This window comes from Gymnoscopelus microlampas (assembly GCF_963454915.1).
Source record: "Gymnoscopelus microlampas genome assembly, chromosome: 4".
Classification (NCBI taxonomy): Eukaryota; Metazoa; Chordata; class Actinopteri; order Myctophiformes; family Myctophidae; genus Gymnoscopelus; species Gymnoscopelus microlampas.
The window spans coordinates 26,535,865-26,555,076 of NC_139941.1; the positions used below are offsets into that span (position 1 = coordinate 26,535,865).

The following is a 19,212-nucleotide window of genomic DNA, read 5'->3' on the forward strand; positions in this document are numbered from 1 at the left end:
ACATTGCACACATAAACATACCCTAGAACATTTGCATAATTAATGTAGCTTGAAAAATTAACTATTGCCTCAGTCCTGGAGCATGATAGCAAGTGCAACTTTGCTCATGAGAAATTTACCAAACCTGACGCACATCCACAATGTTACTCCTCTGTACTTGTACACATGATCTAACAAATAAAGAAACCTTGAACATGCAAACCAAAATGAACAGGCTAATATGCAGACATAATGATAGTCAATTAAAATGTTTTAATTCTTTCAATGCTTGGCTAGCAGCCGTAGACACCTGATTGTGCCATATTTCTTTATATAAATAACTTTTTACAGCATCTCTAGAATGGCTGTGAGAGGCTGTGAGACACGTGTGTGTGTGCGTGTGCGCGCGTGTGCGTGTGTGCGTGTGTGTGTGTGTGTGTGCGTGTGTGCGTGCGTGCGTGCGTGCGTGCATGCGTGCGTGCGTGCGTGCATGATAGAGAGACAGAAATAGAGAGCCTCTCTCCCCCTCTCTGCCTGTTGTGTCTTATACACATTCATTCAGTCTCAAAAACACAGCCAAATATAGCACATGCACTTTCAGGTGCACACACATACTGTACACCACACACAAAATTGACCTAAATCGTAGAAAATTCACAACAAATCAGTTGTACTTTCCACAACTTTCACATTGAAGCATAGACGTATCTATCTACTATCTGTATAAGTCCTGTGTTTCTGCTATGACAACTAAATTCCCCCTGCAGGGTCTGTCTGTCTGTGAGACGCTTCTCCTTTACATGGAAATGAGCCAGTTAAGGTTGTTCGGGCATCTAGTACACATGCTTCCTGGGCGGCTCTGGGCACGTCTCACTGGGAGAAAGCCACGGGGCAGGCCAAGGACCAGATGGGGGGATTATATTTCCACACTGGCCTTGGAATGCCTCAGGATCCCCCAGGATGAAGTGGCTAATGTGGCCCAAGAATGGGAAGTCTGGAACTCTCTCCTCCAACTGTTGCCCCCGTGACCCGAGTCCGGATAAGAGGTTTAAGATGGATGAATGGACCTACGTATCTCCTACCACCAAACTGGCTACACAGCATCTTCAGACATTTGGATGTCATGCTAGATGTAGTGTGGTAAATACAAAATAAAAACCTTTTGACAGTATTTGGATGCAAATAAAGCATATTTAAATATTTTCTTTCTTCTTAAAATAAATAAATACAGATCTCGCTATCGTCACCTTATATAATGGCTTTTGTTTATTTCCACCCAAATGTTTAATAACAATATATGACTATTGACATACAAATAGCACAGTCTGTCAGTTAAGTAACATAAGAGGATTAAATGACTTAGGCCAATTTGTGTTTTGACTTAGGTAATTGTAAACCTGACTTATGTCAAATTATTTGTGGAGTAACTGACTTACTCCAGACTTAGGCAATGTTTCTGGCCTAAGTCACAAGACAATGTGAGTCACATTGGGCCCGATTCACTAAGCTGTTTACACCCATATTTTAAGTGTAAACAGCTTTATGGTCTTAAATGGGGGCGTGGAACAATGCAAAGAATCTTCCATATGAACGCGCCTTTGACCTTCAGGCAAAAATAAGAAACAACTGTGATCCGCACATATCAGGGATTTACACACCCCTTTGTGAATTGCACGTCGGTTTTTGCATAGAGAAAATACACCCTCCTTTAGACATTTTATTTACACCCATCTTTACACTTACATTTACGACCAGCTTAGTGAATCGGCCCATTGTCTTTGTGACTTAGGCCATAAAATGGCCTAGGTCACACTCTTGAGATAGGCCATTATACTACTGGAGTGGGAACAGCATGATCTTTTAAATAAGGATATAGGCGATTTTATCAGATGTGTCAAGTGTCATGAAGAGCTGATTTAGGCAAAAACATAAATTTCCTCAAAAAAATGACTTGGGCCATCATTCTAAGAAGGTGACTCCATGTTGTCTATAAAGTACAAACATTGAGTTTTAGTGTGAAATCTGCCATTACATACTGTACATAAAGAGTCAAACGACAATACCCACAATCCATCAGCATTCTACCAATTCGACAGCTGTATTAATTTACTTGATTGCATGGACTTTTCTCACATTCACGTCAGGCAAGTAGTAGCTAGTAAGTAAAGCCTTAAAGTCTTTTTTCTTTAGGTAGTTTTATGTTTTTTTTATACTTTGCCACCACGTTCTCACTCACTTACTCACTCCAGCCTACAGTGCTTTACAACTGCATAATATTCCCATAAACAATACACTTTTACATTTGCTTAGTTCTAGTTCTTTTTTTCTCCTTCTGCCTCTTCCTCCTCAAAATCCCTGTCCCCATCCGATTGCTGCGCAACAACTATAATTTCCATTTGCTTCTCCTCCCCCTTTATCACAGTGGCCCAGTGGTTCTATTCCTGCACTGATTAAACTTTAAATCCTTTCCCTGTCTATTGTCTGATCTCTACACCTGAGCACAGCCAAAATGGATTCTGAAACTTCTCAAATAGATGGCCCCGGTGCGGTAATTATTCTCAGCTCTCCCCATTTGGAACAGAATCACTCTCGTCTCTTTTCCCCCCTCATTTGACTATTGCGCTCAAACACAAAAGGTCAATACACGCATTCGACAATTTTCTCCTTGGCAACTCTGAGGAGAGTTGCCATTGAAATACAGAAGAACTTTTGGCTGAGCGCACAGTTTTCGCTCTTAGACTTAAAAGACTTAAAGAAAATCGATGGTGTTCACCTGTTCACCTGTCCATCCATTTGTGTGCGCCTTCATACCCCCCCCCCCCTTCACTCCTCATATTGTAATGTTATATTCTACATCATTTGATTATCATACATTCATAGCATCATACAGTATGGTAGCTATGGTTTTCTCTTGCCGTCTTCACAGAAAAAATGTTACAAAGGGGGTACTTAGATTCAGAAATCAGGAAAAGGTGCTACTGAAGCCCAAAACCTTTGCGAACCGCTCGCTTCCCACACACCCACACTCACTCAACCATGCACTCACCCACCCACAGTCCACTCACCTTGTTGGACGAAGGACCCGTACACAAACCACATGGAGTTGTACAGGGTGGTGGAGGACACTGCGCCCATGGGCAGTCGCGGCGGGTTCAGCCAGTTCAGCAGGTACACCAGGATGCCGACCAACAGCACGGTCCCGGCGATGCATGCCCACAGTGAAAGGTCGAAGGGAGCCAAGCAGGCAAACATGTCCACCGTGCGCTCCGCCTTGCGCAGTAGCACGCCCACCGAGTAGTCCATGTAGCGTGTGGTGAAGTCTACTGCGCTCTCCCGCTCTGGGGTGATGGTCAAAGCTGACAGGCCCACATCCGCACGCTATGGGCGGTGGGAAGCATGATGAGAGAGAGAAAGAGAGATGGTGGGGGGTCATTCAGAAAGATGATTTAGTAGTGTGCATGGCGTGAACAATGACAGGCAGTTAATAATGAGGTAATAAAGAGTTTGTACAGTAAGTGTGCCTGAGTAACGGGCATCAAATAGATGTGTGCACATCTTCGTCTATAAATCTTGTCATTTTAAGGAACAGCGAACAGCAGTTTTTAATTGTTTGCACGTGGGAGGGCTGAAGTTGACCCAAGCAATCCTATGATTGCCAGGAAAAAATATGCTATGCTAATATTCAGAAATAATGATAGCTAATTAAAATATTACCATTTCTCAATGCTTGGCTAGCAGCTGTAGATGGCTGTGCCATAGTCATAATTTAAGCTGCTGTATGATAGGTGTGTGTGTGTGTGTGTGTGTGTGTGTGTGTGTGTGTGTGTGTGTGTGTGTGTGTGTGTGTGTGTGTGTGTGTGTGTGTGTGTGTGTGTGTGTCTCACATACATGAGAGAGAATGTGTATATTGCGTGATTGTACATTTAAAGCTCTAAATGCTGAAAAAGAGCTGATATCAACTTGCTGCAACAATTTTGGCATTCACCCGCAACACACACACACACACACACATTTCCACTTTAGGCCAAAATCTGCTAATTTCACAGTTGGGTGAGGAAACAAAATGCTTAAATGGGCAGAAATTGTCACTTACACTGCATAAGAAGAATACTGAGACAGTATCCCTGCAGGATGTTTGTAGGCTGACACACCAGCATGGTGTGTGTGTGCGCACACGAGTACGTATGAGCGTGTGCCATATCATATATTACAGGATATATACTGTATATATATGACATGAGTCTCCATGTTTTGATGACAAACCTTTTTCGGCTTCAATAGGGCTTGCCAAACGACGACGACGTCGTCGACGTCGAAAGTTAAAATACTGCATCAGAACACGGCTCTGAGTTCTGAAAGCTAGACCCAGTATTCTGTCTGTTTCTCCTCTGTGTATTTTCAACATGGTTTGATATAATTTGTCTCACAGATTTTGCCATTTCTGGCAACAGACACAGTGGACAAAGTGTGTGCTATCTCTCTCCGTTAATTAATTGTCATCTTGGTTGTGTTTGATGTATATGTATAATGACACAGATGAGACCAGTGCTACAGTAGAACTGTTATTTTCTGGTGCCGGTGGGGAGGACATGCACAGGGAGCAAAGAGGGACAGGACAATACATACACCCTGTATTCATCCCCTTTTCGGGTACATACTGTAGCACAGCCTGAAATAATTATTGATCTGTTAACTACAGTAAGGACATATTCCATGATCTACCGTCTTCTTTGAAAATAAACAAACATTACTTGGTCAAGGCTGGTATGTTCAAAACAGACAATAACTCTGCAACGTTACATTCAAATACCTGACTTAGGCTGGTAGTAAGAGGATTGCAGCTGGTAGTGCTGAATAATAAAAAGGCTAAACAGTTTGCAAGGTTTGGTTATGTGTTAGCTATTATTGCTATTGTTGCCATAGAAGACACTGCTACCTCTCATTATATAACATAATGAAGTGATACTGTGCTGCAGGCGATCACTTGTGTATATTGTTGCACGTAATCTGTGCCGATGCCATATGAACCTGAAGTGTGTTCACACGTTGTTTAGTGTTTATGTCCTTTGCTGGCATTTATGCGGGCATAGATAATGTAACATATTTGCTTACGGCATTTTTCTGTCGCTTTGTGCGTTCGTGGGGTGATTCAGGGTGTGTCTGGAGAATATATTGAAACACACCCAGTACCAATTCACAACCAGACACAAACTCAAGAACTCAAAATCATCTTTTTATGGCTTTATGGCATCTTTGTTGTTTTCTTACTTTTTAAGCCATTTATTTCTTTGTTTATCTCTCTTTTACCCTTACCTGTAAGTAATGAAGGAAAGGAATATGAGAATTAACTATAATAAGGTGCATGGCACATACTGCATACTGCTGTATACAGCTCCACTCATGGAAACAGTACCTAGTTATATACCTACTGTAAAATCCTTGGCATAAATGTAACTTTGAGAGTGTGCAAATGGAACAAATGAAAACTCTGGATTTTACTGTCTCTCTCAGAGACAGTCTGGAACATTAAGTAATGGAAAACAGCAAGGGGGGGGGTTATGGGTAATGGGCCTGAAAATACTGCGGTGACCTCCAGCGGTATAAAATGTCACCACTTTTCTCATTCTTTCTACTCTTCTCATTTCTGTCTGTGTCTCCTCTCTCTCTCTCTCTCTCTCATACCCATTTGGGAGGTGTTATTTCTGCTGTGGCAGTGTAACTACTATTAGAGAGGAAATGTGAAGTACTAGTGCTACACTAGTGCTGTAGAGAGTAAAATCCTGAGTGTTCATTTAAACATTGAGAGTATACAAATGCAACCAATTATTGCTACTTTAAAAACAATAGTAAAACAAATCTGAGTACTTCTTCCACCACTGAAAAATACCCACAATATTGTATGTCTGTGTGTGCACGTAATTTCTCACCTTAAAGACTAGCTCTCCCATCAGTCCATTCCACTGTCCGTCTGGCTGCAAGCTGCCATATTTGTGGTCCGGAGCAACGTAGATCTCATACTTAAAGCCGAGGTAGGTAGAGAGGGCATCCAGGACATCTATAGAATAACCCTGATACTTCTTCGGCTTTCCCAGAACATTTTCCGACACCATCACAAAGGGCTCCTCCTAAAAGGAAAACCCATTGGTGAGTTAGTCAGTCAGTCAGATGATCTACCTAATATTTATTTGCTGGAACGACTTTTGGAATTTCAAATTCAATGCATGCATTCAGTGCATATTGTATATACTATACCAATTATTGCAAGTTGCTCAAGGAAGTCGCAACCGTTAAAAAAACCCAAATGTGAATTCCCTTGAAATGAAAATGATATGTACAGCATAAACAGTGCAGCTTTTTGGGACAATGCTGTGTTATCGAGTTACTGCTCAATGTGTATCGGCCCTGATTAACATTATCTGACAGTGTGCAGAAAATATATCTTACTTGATTCTTGATTGTACTGTACGTACTTATGTGTGACTTGACCACTTAAGGGCTTCAGTGGTTGAAGGTAGGGTAAGTGATTTGCTTTGGTTAAAATAAGTGTTAAATAGATCTATATTCTGATACTCATTGCTATAGTGTGTTTGCACAGTAACAGGAGTCTCCTTGTCTCTCCAGCTCTTTATAAAACAGAAAATGCATTTTCGTTTCAGTTTCATTTCCAATTTTATTCAACCAGGATAGAGAACTCAATCAGGATACAGATTAAACAAGTGGAATTGGAAGTGATGACACAAGAAATGAGCACACAAAATTGGAACTGGAACACTATACAAATGAAGCTTAAAAATGGGTACTTTCTCCTGATTGGCTGAGATTTTGACACCTACCGGAAAATGTATTTTCTGTTTATTAAAGAGCTGGAGAGACAGGGAGACATCTGTTACTGAAAAAAACACTCTATAGCAATGATTACTATCAGAATATAGTGTTTTAACCTTTTAACAAAACACTTTTTGTTTTAACCAAAAAATATCACTTACCCTACTTTAAGTGTTGTTTTCGACCAAAACAAATATTAATTGTGTGATGAATAACGATTCTAGCCAATCTACAAGCTCACAGCGCGTTGCATCACGACTCGATGTGAGCCTGTAGTTCTGCTGTTTTTTACATTTATTTTTTTTGAAAATGTCTTTCCACCTATAATGACATGCAAAATGTTACATAATGTTCTAACATAATAAAGAGTTGTTTTAATGTAATTCTTTTTAATGTATTTTATTTTAGAGAAGAGTGAAGTTTGAAGGACAATCATCTCAGACACTGAGGACATATTGCAGATTTTTCTCCTCAATAAGACTTAAGGTTATAGGTTTAGACAATTAGAGCTTTCTCTCTTTCATCCCACACTATCTGGCTTTCTCTTTGTTAATAAATCCCTATTGATGAGTGAAATGTTTCAGGCCAATATGTCTGGCAGATTTATGAGGGTCTGTGTGTGTGTTATTGACTGGATACTGGCTGCACATTAGACACACACAGATAAATGCACATGCACACACACACACACACACACACACACACACACACACACACACACACACACACACACACACACACACACACACACACACACACACACACACACACACACACACACACACACACACACACACACACACACACACACACACACACGCACTGTATTACACATTAACTTGGTGGTTTCTAATCCCTGCTAGCTCCAGCCGCTCAATAAGCTATTAGGCTGTGAGTGGACATGCATGCCAAGTCCCTCTCTCGCCACAGGCATCCATCAATCAAGGCACCACCCACTGTGCACTGGACCACACACACACACACACACACACACACACACACACACACACACACACACACACACACACACACACAAATAAGGACATCATGCGTTGCATACACACACAAACCAGCACATCAAAGTCCAGTCCCACAGTCGAGCATCCAGTTCTTCTGTCACAGACTGTGGTAACACACTCAACCAAAGCCCATTGGAGCATTCAGCACCACGGCCAGTGCCAAGGCCCAGGGAGCCCAGAGCTGGGAGCAGTGGCCAAACATGCCCACAAGTCTTTAGCAGTTGAGACTCATTCAACACATCTCTGACTTATGAAAATGTATGTTTCTGCTGTTGGTTTTAAATAGTACCTTTTTAGCCAGAGGGACGAGGAAGTGCCCAAGGCAAGGCTGCCAGATTTCAGAGAAGCACATGCCACGCTCAGAATAAACCGTTTGGGGAGATTTCCCACAACCAGGTTTAGGTCAACTTGCGCATTATTATTAGGAAAATTCAGATTGGAGCGCACGCACGCACGCACGCACGCACGCACGCACGCACGCACGCACGCACACACACACACACACACACACACACACACACACACACACACACACACACACACACACACACACACACACACACACACACACACACACACACACACACACACACACACACACACACACACACACACACACACACACACACACACACCACAGACCCATCCACCCGTTATCTTTCAAGGTACTGATGATAGGTTCTTGGTTTACCTATGATCCTAGATTGCTATGTCCTGTTTCCAAGATGATTGGTTCTTGGTTTACCTATGATCCTAGATTACTATTTCTATGCATTTTATGTATTACCTCGTGTTTTCCTTGCTTACTGTAAATCGCTCTGGATTAAGAGCATCAGCTAAATGCCTAAATTGTAAATTGTAAGGTACAAACTCTATACATACAATTGTAATGCATCTGTTAATGGTACATGTATCTAACTTAAGCTGCTTTATAAAGAAATAAACTATAATAAGCCTCTCAGCACCCCACCTTCTCTGTAAAATACACTTTTTGTGCAGAAAATAAAATATGTCCGTGAGATGGAAATTATTTTATTTACTCCACTGCGCCCTCTACAGGTCTGGTCAATATGAATTATTGACCATAGAAAACAGAAAATACACTAGCATAGAGCCCTGAGGGACTCGCTCAACCATATGGGGTTTAAGTGGTAAAGGTGCAAGAGGGGTTGAATTCTATTGTGACATCTACGCTCAATTCAACCATTTTAAACTGTTATGGATGAATGATTAATGGTTTATTTTAGTATAGTGGGATTCAAAGCATTAAATGCTCAAATGCATAAACAAAACTGTTGCCTTTGTTGGTTTCTCCACAAAAACACTTTCATGTCTGCTTTCAGTGCCATACAGCATGTCCGCAGGAATCCTCTCTGGACACCCACACAAGCACATAACACATTGAACATAATAGTCAGCTACGACCTTGGGGTCATTGTATATTGTGTAAGCTTCCATCCATCCAAAATGACAACCCCCCCCCCCCCCCCCCACACACACACACACACACACTGTATGTAGTGAAAATGTGTATGATATTTTACCAGATTTAGATGCACCTAAAGGACCAGAAGAACATAATGTCTAGTAGCTTTCCAGGTTTCCAATCTACCATATGCCACCTTAGCCACCCAATTTCCCTACACATAATGTCTGGGATACCTACAGTACTCCCTCACTCTACCCGTGCCTGTCCATCTCTCCATAATTTCCTTTAATATCGCTACCCTTCTCCCTCTCATTTCATCTTTCTCTCCCTTCTTCCCTTTGTTCAACCAGCTTCCATTCCATTGCCCCACCCCCCCCCGCATCCCCCTTTCCTCCTGCCTTCTCCACGAATTCGATTGGTGGCAATTTATCTCCAGTCTCCTCTCAGCTCGATGCAGCACAAGTGTTTTTTGGAGACATGATTGGGAACATGCAATTTCCCACTGAGACGGAGCGATGGCTTCTGAAGAGCTCTCGTGGGAATGTCACTGAGCCACGCGTCTGCTCGTGCTGTGTCAAGTGCCGTCGTCTTTGGACAGAATAAAGCCAGACTTATGTTCCGATGCCGCTAGCCGAAAATGGCAGACCTACAAGCTCATTCGCGGCGCGGCGTGAGCTTGTAGGTCGGCTATTTGCAGCGCGCGACACCGCCATGTGACGAAGTACGAATCAGGCTTTAGGAGGATTCCCCAGGGAAATTGGTCTGAAATGTGTTTCGTGTAACTCTGTCAAGTCTCTGTGGTGGAGCCAGCTGTGAACTGGTTTGAAAAAATAATTTTCCCTCGCAGTCTCCGCCTGAGGCAGATGGGAATTTGCAGGGCAATATTATCTCACCATGGGGAAACCATGCAGATTAAGAGACTTTGAAAGAGTGAAAGAGACAAACCTTTGCATGACCTCTCTTTCACTTTACTGGTCGGGGTTATTTTCTATTTACACGTATCATTTTAATTTCCCATTATATCCCACATTACTGTGGTATGTGTTGCATTGAGGGACTGGGACCAATGACAAAGAAAGCCATAAACACATAATTATAGTGATAGACTATAGAGTTACCTCTACAGTGGCCATTTAACCTGCCAATACAGTCTGATCAATAGCATTGATCTAGAGACATTGGCCCTTATAGTGTTGAGATCTCATCACCAATTAACAAATCCATAAACATAAGAGTCTAGCTGATTGGAGAGAGGAAGAGAGTGCTAGTGTGCGTGTGTGTGTGCGTGTGTGTGTTTGTGTGTGTTGTACAGTAGGCTACATACTACATGGTATAGATGGAACAGCCTGAGCTCCCAGCAAATATGTCGATCAAGTATACATTCACTCATTTTAAGTGTAAAAATAAGGATGAGGATTTTACTGTGTACTCTATACTTTAATTCTTTGCATGATATTGTACAAATTCAATGTGTTTGTGATAACCACGTGGACCTGAGCACAAAACAAACCCTCCCTAAACATGACCAAAACTTTACCCTAACCACTTTATTCTAATCATAACACGCACACGAAGGTCGCAATGGCCATCCTATTCACAAAGTGACAAGACAATTTAGAAGAAACTTATGATGATACAAACACAGAGACTCCCACCCACACACACAAACTTGTAAATATCTATTATGCAGACATGCAATTTCTCATACTATATGCCCATACAAACATCCATACATAAATAGATTGCAATTGTTGTATTCATCATGTTGTCAACATGTCATAATGCATGTCCAAAAACAGATTAGAATGAACCTTGCAGCCAGTCTCAAATAGCACAGACAAACTAGGCAACACTCTGGAAACTTCACACTAAGACTGTCTGGAGGCACTCTCTAAACGGTGTAAGTCAACTGGGAAAACACTCACACACGAATGCATAGTGATAAGATATTAGAGATATGATAAAATGTAGGGAGGGAAGGAGGGGGAGAAAGAGAGAGAGAGAGAAAGAAAGAAAGAGAGAGAGGTCCCTAGCCTCTCTATTCTGGGCATGTCATAATAGGCGAAGAATCCCCGAAAATAGCACATCTTACAAGCCTACAACGTGTCGGAAAGTGATAGATATATAATCCATAACGCGCCTTACCGTGGCGTGTTGTGGGCTATTTTCAGGGAAGAGATATGAAGTAGAGGAGGGGGAAAAGTGAGCGGACTAAGTAGAGAGCCCTGGGGGACTCTGGTCAGTGTAGTATGGATGCTGTCATGTAGCTATGTGTGCACAGCTACACATACAGTACACAAGCCACCAATGCCAATACTGGCAGTGTTAAGAACCATTCCATGCTCTTTTCCCTTGTGACTGTGATGAAAATTCTCACATCAAAAAAGAATTAGAAGGGAAAGAAGCCATTGGTGGAAGCTATAGTCCAGAAGAAATGTCTGGCATCATCTATTTCTTCCCTACTTCCCACTTCAAAGGTGGGATATGAAGAATTTACGTCTGTGAATCTTTAACGCACTCCAGGGACTTGCTCAAATCGACGCTGCAGGCGAGACAGGGAGGAAGCTGGAATCTCAATATCATGGACAAATCTGTTGGTATTCATCTTCTCCTTCTATTCTATGAAATGGACAGGCATGCTGAGTTAACTCAACTTCCTGCCTGCTTGTGCCTCGCACTCACCCCTTCGATTGCATCAACACTCTGTCTCTGTCCGCGTATTTATCCCCCCCCCCCCCTCTCTCGACAGAAAGAGTGGTGGAATGATGGAGTAAAGGATTGAGGTTGAGGTTGGGCACACTGTATCCAAGTATCCAAAAATGTCAGAAATTCCACCAACTGCTTTTCTCACCAAGCAAAAAATGATATAAAGACAGTGGAGTTCCTAGAGCCTAGGTCTGGGAGATAGTCCACACCTGATTTTGCATTCATATAGGGACGGGTGGATGTGACATGAGTAGTAGAGCATGCACAGGTGCACACACACACACAGACGCGTGGACGCGCGCACACGCACGCACACGCACACACACACACACACACACACACACACACACACACACACACACACACACACACACACACACACACACACACACACACAGTCAGGTTGTACTCACCAGAACAGTAACTACTCGAAGCACCACTCCTCTCATGTTATTCTCCAGTTTCCTGTCTGACAGCGTGCCGTTCAAACCGTGGACTGGATCCCATGTTGCCAGCTATAAAAGCACACACACAAACACAAAATATTTTGAATAGGTCCAGAATTATAGGCTTTTCCACCTTTCAAACATTTAGGCACATTAATGCATACAAAGCAAATTTACTTTCATACTGTACAATGTACAAAAATATATATTTATTAGCAAATACATATATAAAATAGTAGCCTGGCATGGCCAGACTGATATCACTGCGTAGTGCGTAGTTATTAGTCTGAAATATCTGCGTGGAACCTGCATTTCCAAGGGGCGAATTCAAAAAATGCCTCTGGTGATAAACCCGCCCCATATTTGCATACTGGGCCCTGATTGGTGCCCTACAACTTCGGGGGAAGGGCAATCCAATCACAACCGAGTGGGGCCAGACCAAATCTGCAGAGGGTTATTATTATTTTTGCACTGGCAGATTCGTCTGGTTTCCAGGCTAATAAAGTAGATCATGAGAGACAATTTAGAGAATTAAACCTACACTTTGTAACCTTTATGTCCTACCTGGTATTTGAACCCAGGTCCCCCGCACAAGTGCTGCCATGTTTTACCACTGAACTAATAGAGCATGCCTACTTGCTCAGGGGAGAGGCTGAATTTTCACCTTCAGGCAGTACCTCTCGCCAACCAGTAGTGGTCATACTAGAAGTTGCCGGTTCACGCACCGGTCTGTGTCCCAGTGTCCCTGACACTTAGCCCTAACTGCTGGCTTTCAGATCCAACCGTTATTGCATACAGTAGCTTTGTAGAAATAATGTATATGGTCAAATTGATATCATGCATAGACGTATGAAGTCTGAGGCCACATGAAAAGCTAATATACCTGGGTTTACAGAACATTGTATTCTTTTGTCTTGCTTTTTAGTTATTTTGTCTGGCTTTTCTGAGCCTTTATTGATGGAGATAAGATATAAGACAGGAAACAGGAAGTGCCCGGGAGCAGAAACGGGGACCGGCACCAGGCACCAGAGCCCAAGCGGCACGCGCCCCCAACTACTCGCCCGCACGACTTTTATTCAAAGCTCCCTCGTGAATCTGGGGCTAGACCACCGTGTCTCTCAAATTACATCATATTTCCAATCCTATCCCCAGGACCACATTATTGAAGTCCCAAACCCTGTTTTCTGTGTCGACGAACAGCCTTCTGCTTTTAACCCATTCACTCCGGTAATGCATCTGTGTCATTTTAGATTTGAGCTATTATTTTATAATTTCGGCTATTTTTTAACAATCTTGAACAAAATATTTTACCAATGTTCGCTTAAAAATATATATATATTCAAAGATTTGCACAAATTTTCACAATATTTAAAAAGAAATAGCAGATCTACAAGCTCTATAGCGCGTCACTCTGCTATTTTTGAATGGCCAAAGAAATCTTAAAATGACATGCGTTCCCGGATTGAATGGGTTAATAAAATATTGTTTTTAGCTTCAGAGATCAAAGTTTCCCTGAAGAGAGAGCCTGTGCAATTGTTTTTTGGTTTTTGGCAAAGAGTGATTTAGCTGTCTGCTGTTCAAAGACAAACACACTCAAACACATGTGGCACGCAAAGCAGCAGAGAGTGATTTGTTGTTCAAAAGAAAAACAAACGCACCAGAGCAGCAGAGGGCATGCTATTGTGGATAATACCAGATATTATTTCTTTCCAAAGCCTAATGTTACAGCATAACATGCAATTCACGTTCAACTCTGACCAGCTCCTCTGTGAGATCTACAAGGACTAGTGGTTCTCAACCTGTGGGCCGGGGGCCTACCGGTGGGCCGTGAGGATATTGCTAAGTGGTAGCCTGGCGTAGAAATCGCAGAGTGCAAATTTTTTTTTTGCACTCGCAGATTCGTCTGGTCCCAGGCTAGCTAAGTGGGCCCCCCAAAAAATTGGCAAAACATTTTTAATTCATTGTGATACCACTAAATAGCGAACTTAAAGTGTACTATGTTAGTTTCATTGATCCAAGACGGAACACAATCAATCTTCTCCACCAGACCTAGATGTTCAGCAGTCTGAACATCTAGGTCTGGTGGAGCCCCCCCCCCAACAGATCTGCTATTTTTGAAAAACCTTTAAAATTTGTGCACATCATTGAATATACATGTATTTTAAAGCGAACATTTGTAACTGAAATCTTTGCTTCTGGGGGTCCCTGGAACAAAACATTTTGAGATGGGGGTCCGCGGCCAAATACATATCTAAAAATGTTTTCTAAATCCTAATAGTATGTTGCTGGTGAGTGGTGCTCCAACTTTTCCATGTCAAGGACCCCCAAAATGATATGTATTTGGCCGCGGACCCCCATCTCAAAATATGTTGTTCCAGGGACCCCCAGAAGCACAGATCGGAGTTAAAAATTCGCTTTAAAACAAATATATAAATATATATATTCAAAGATTTGCACAAATACAATAAAATAATTTAAAAAAACATACAATTTCGGAGGTCCTTCACATGAAAAAGTTTTAGAACCACTGATATTATAGCAACATAAGTGTTTCAGAAATATTTTACGATTTAGAAAACATTTAGTAGAATCGGAACCTCAGGCCTTAATGGGTTAATAAACCGTGCATATATACACCCATATACTATTACTCACTGTTGATAGACTGCACATATCCATTCATATATTGTATTGTATTCATTCGTATTCACTGCACATTTATATTTATTGATAGACTGTATCCGTTGTTTCAAATCTCCGCCAGTGTTTCAGACCAACACATATACCCACTGGCATTTTTTTAGGCTATTCATCACTTTTCTGAGGAAAAATACAAGTGATATTGACAAAGTGGGAAGTTGGCAAGTCATATTTGAAAAACTTATATTACGCTTAATAATTTGTGTTCTCATGCCCTGTAGCTGGCCACTTTTTGAGGTCAGAAGAATTTGCTGAGCACAACATTCATAAATGACAACATTCTGTTATTTATTGGACCAAAGACTATAGAAAAGTAATGTTTCATTCTTAGGGGGCAGAAGAGAAGGTGATCAATCAGTGACAACTGTATATTACCAGGCTACATGGTTTTCATAGCGTTCTGACCAACAGAATCACATGGTTTTAGGTGTATTATTATGTTGTTGGTTTTTCTTTACAATGATTTTGTTATGATTGGGCATTCTTCTAGGGCTGCAAGTACTCACTGTCACCATTCTGTCTCACCACACACACACACACACACACACACACACACACACACACACACACACACACACACACACACACACACACACACACACACACACACACACACACACACACACACACACACACACACACACACACACACACACACACACACACACACACGTACGTTGAGGAGTAACACTGCAGCCTTTTTCAGCCTGCAGGGGGTGATGTGGAACTAGGATCTAGGGCTACATTGTAGCTACTGTCTGTGTAAATGAAATACAGTCTGCTCCCTCTCTCTACCTCTTACACACACACACACAATCCAAATCCTTAATGTTCTCTCCGTCACTCTAGCGTCTAGCCTATCTCTGTGTGTTTATAATGCAGTCAAAGCGCAGCGGCATTTATAATTTTGTGTTTCTCTGAAGCCAGCTATTCCTTGGGAAGATAAACAGGCTAACCTTTATTTCTGAACACGGAGGGCTTGCTACAGTAATTGCCTTGGCTTTTGTTGCTCTTTCTCTTGTTTGGGGGCCTCTTTCCTGCTCTGTCTCTGCCTGAATCTAGATCAGTCAGTGCTGCAGTCACCACAGAGATATTCCTCTCGAGTCCCTGTCAATACTGTGTAGTCCCTTGATCAGTGCACCATATCCCTTTATCTGTCATGTGTCCACACGCTCACAAAATGTGCCTCTGTGGGAAAATGTCTGCGCTCCACCTGCAACCACCCCCTGTTATTATACTGTAGCCTATGTGTGTGCAATAGCTGCTGCGCACGCTTGTGAGCGCGCATGCTATTAATGCCGTCAAAATGATGGTTCTCCTGTACTGCAATTTCAAGCCTGAGATCATGGAGGCAGAGAATGTGAATGTGAAACTGAGACAAAATGAGACAGAGAGAGAATGAGAGAGCACAAATGCAAGGAGAGCTGATAGATGAGGTGAGGGGCGATGATGAGAGGGACTCATAAAAACTGAATTTACAGCATGGCAGCAACTCTAAGTGCTTGTAAAAATCTGAGCGCATCTAATCGATAAAACATTAGTGGTGTGGCTGATAGGCAGCCGCATATTGCAGGTAGACCTGCGACACTGACCCCACAGTAAGGAACCACGTAAAGCGTGTTATATAGAAATATACATACAGTACATGTACAGTATACAGTAGGCACGCAAGCAAGTATGAAAACACACAGAAACACAGGTGCATACATACTGTACACAGCGAAGCAAACCCATGTGGAAGTCATTCTAAATACACATGGGTAAGCAGGGCTGGGCACATGACACAAATGTACAGTACGCATGGGTGTGAAAACAGACACATAGCAATATGTCTACTGTGCAAACACCAACTCCCAAAGAAGCAGTAGACATGCTGGTACTGTATGTCGGGCTAAGCCAACATGGCAAACATGAAGAGCCTTATTTAGATGATCTATGGCACAAGATGGCACAAGGTCTAAAGTGCATGTGTGTCGGGGATGTGTCCAACTCCACTTTTGCTTGTTGGAATTTTAAGGCATATTTTGACTCTGGATTCATGGGTGTGTTTTGGGCACAACATGAATTATTAGACCAATCAGTGTCTTCTCCCATTCCCAGGCAACACCAGCAGCAGTATTTAGCTTCTGTGTTCTGAGAAAGTTACGAGGTTCCATACATTGTCTATGGCAAGGAGCAACCGCTGCCTTCCCCACTGCAAAGTGGAAAAGTAGAGAAAAGTTCAACTGTATACTGCTGCAGTATACAGCCACCATAAGCACGTTATGATCTGCTGCCACTGCTGGTGTGAATTTGGCGTTAGAGCCAGGTGCGCTTGCACCATGACACATTGCTCTTTAAATAACAGATATGGTAAGTTGGAGAGGCCCGCAAGCGGTTTTCTGCTGAGGAAACATATCTGCTTGTTTACAAAGTGACACGGGAGCAGCAGGAAAAATGTGACGTAATAATGTCAGGAAAGGGGGCAAATAAAGCTCTCCACTTACCGAAAACATCAAGTGGAAATGAGTGGTGTGCCACGTAGGCTACCCTCCCTGGCCCTGCTGCTGCTGACATAATTTTGGGCATGCAGAGCAGCACGCCTTCCTCCGGTAATGTCCCCTCATTTATGTCCTACAGACATCCGGGCTGTCTTGACTTATCAACTTTTAAATAATCGCATGCTCATTCTCTCTCAGTTAGGTTCTTTATTTAAACCACCTATTAGAGCATGACAGGGATGCTGCATCACAGCCCCTAAATGGATACTGGTGACCTATTACTGTACGGTGCACAAAGAAAAAGACAAAAAGAGGGTTCAAGAAAATCTTACATGACGAGCGGTGTTCACACATATATTTTCTATCAGCAATAAATGTATGGCAGGCTACTTGATAAAGTACTACTTTTTTCTCTGTCTCTCTCCCCTCACCAATCTCCCCTCTACGTGCAGAAATACACCCAGCGAGAAATTGATACTTCTAAACTGTTCTATTCTTATTTATTTTTTCTCTTAATCGTCATATTCTTATCAATCGCAAAACTGACTTGCAAAATCAAATGGTTAAAACATTTAGCTTCGATTTCCGACCACAAAAACAATTTACGCTTTTGGTACCTCCTAGCATGATAAATTGACTGAAGTCACCAGGCACTCACTTCTCGATTCAATAATATATGGATAATCTCACCGGGATCATTAATAATTTTTGAACCTCAATGTTGAGTCACTCAGCAAAATTGAGTGATTTGCTGAATTTGGATGGATTTTGATTGCAAACCATCCTATAGCTTAATCTACTGTACTATCTAATGCACTCTTTACCTGGGAATGCCACGCTAGGGATGTGCACCGGACTTTAGACGAGGTCAGGGCTGTTCTCGCTTTCTGTATTTTGTCACTCCACCTAAGATAGCGATAGGTCAACAACAGACCAACCACAGATCATTTTAAAATTGTGTCACAGTCAGATGGGCAGAAATATATTTGCTACTTAAACAATGTGGGCAAGGTTTTTGTGATCAAGCTCTGAGGAAACCTTAACCATAGGAAAACTAGCACCCCTATTCAGGGATGAACATTCTGTGAAAATGTGGGGTAGGGGGGGAAAAAGGTATAGAAGGGGAAAAAGGAAGGGACCTAGTATAGACCCCCTGGGGACTCTGGTCAACAAAGTGCATACTATAGGGTACACTTCAGTGTTTCATGAAGGCCTTAGCAATTGAATCAGGCTGTCTTGGGGAATACCTTCCCTTTATAAAACTGCATGGTACAGACCAATGAGTTAGATTTAGTTACAAATTGTTGATTGTTTTGATGTCATGTAGTATTTTTTCAGGCGCTGGAACTTTGGAACTGCCATCTCCACTCTGCCCTTGAGCAAGGTACTTATCCTCGAGTTCTATGCCATGCAGTAATGAAACCAAAAAAAGTTTCCATGAAAGCTTATTTAGAAAAGCACTAAGGCCTCTAGTGCCTGTCAGACCAGCTATCAGTCATTGTCAAATCACGCTGTATCTTTGACAGAGATGCAAATTCCCTGAGGATTACTCAAACATAAGAGACCTGCAACATAAACCTAGACAACAACAACAAACATTGTAACATCAAGGCCCAGTGTGTGTCTGT

General features: G+C 42.1%; 1 protein-coding gene across 1 annotated transcript in view; it reads right to left on the reverse strand.

Moving 5' to 3' along the window:
- Positions 1-19,212, reverse strand: part of grid2 (glutamate receptor, ionotropic, delta 2) — a gene marked incomplete at both ends in the record, with an annotated part of 761,628 nt that overhangs the window by 145,452 nt on the left and 596,964 nt on the right. The window contains 3 exon segments of the mRNA XM_084053861.1: positions 3,045-3,357; positions 5,907-6,104; positions 12,372-12,473. Coding sequence (XP_083909987.1) covers positions 3,045-3,357; positions 5,907-6,104; positions 12,372-12,473 — 613 coding nt within the window.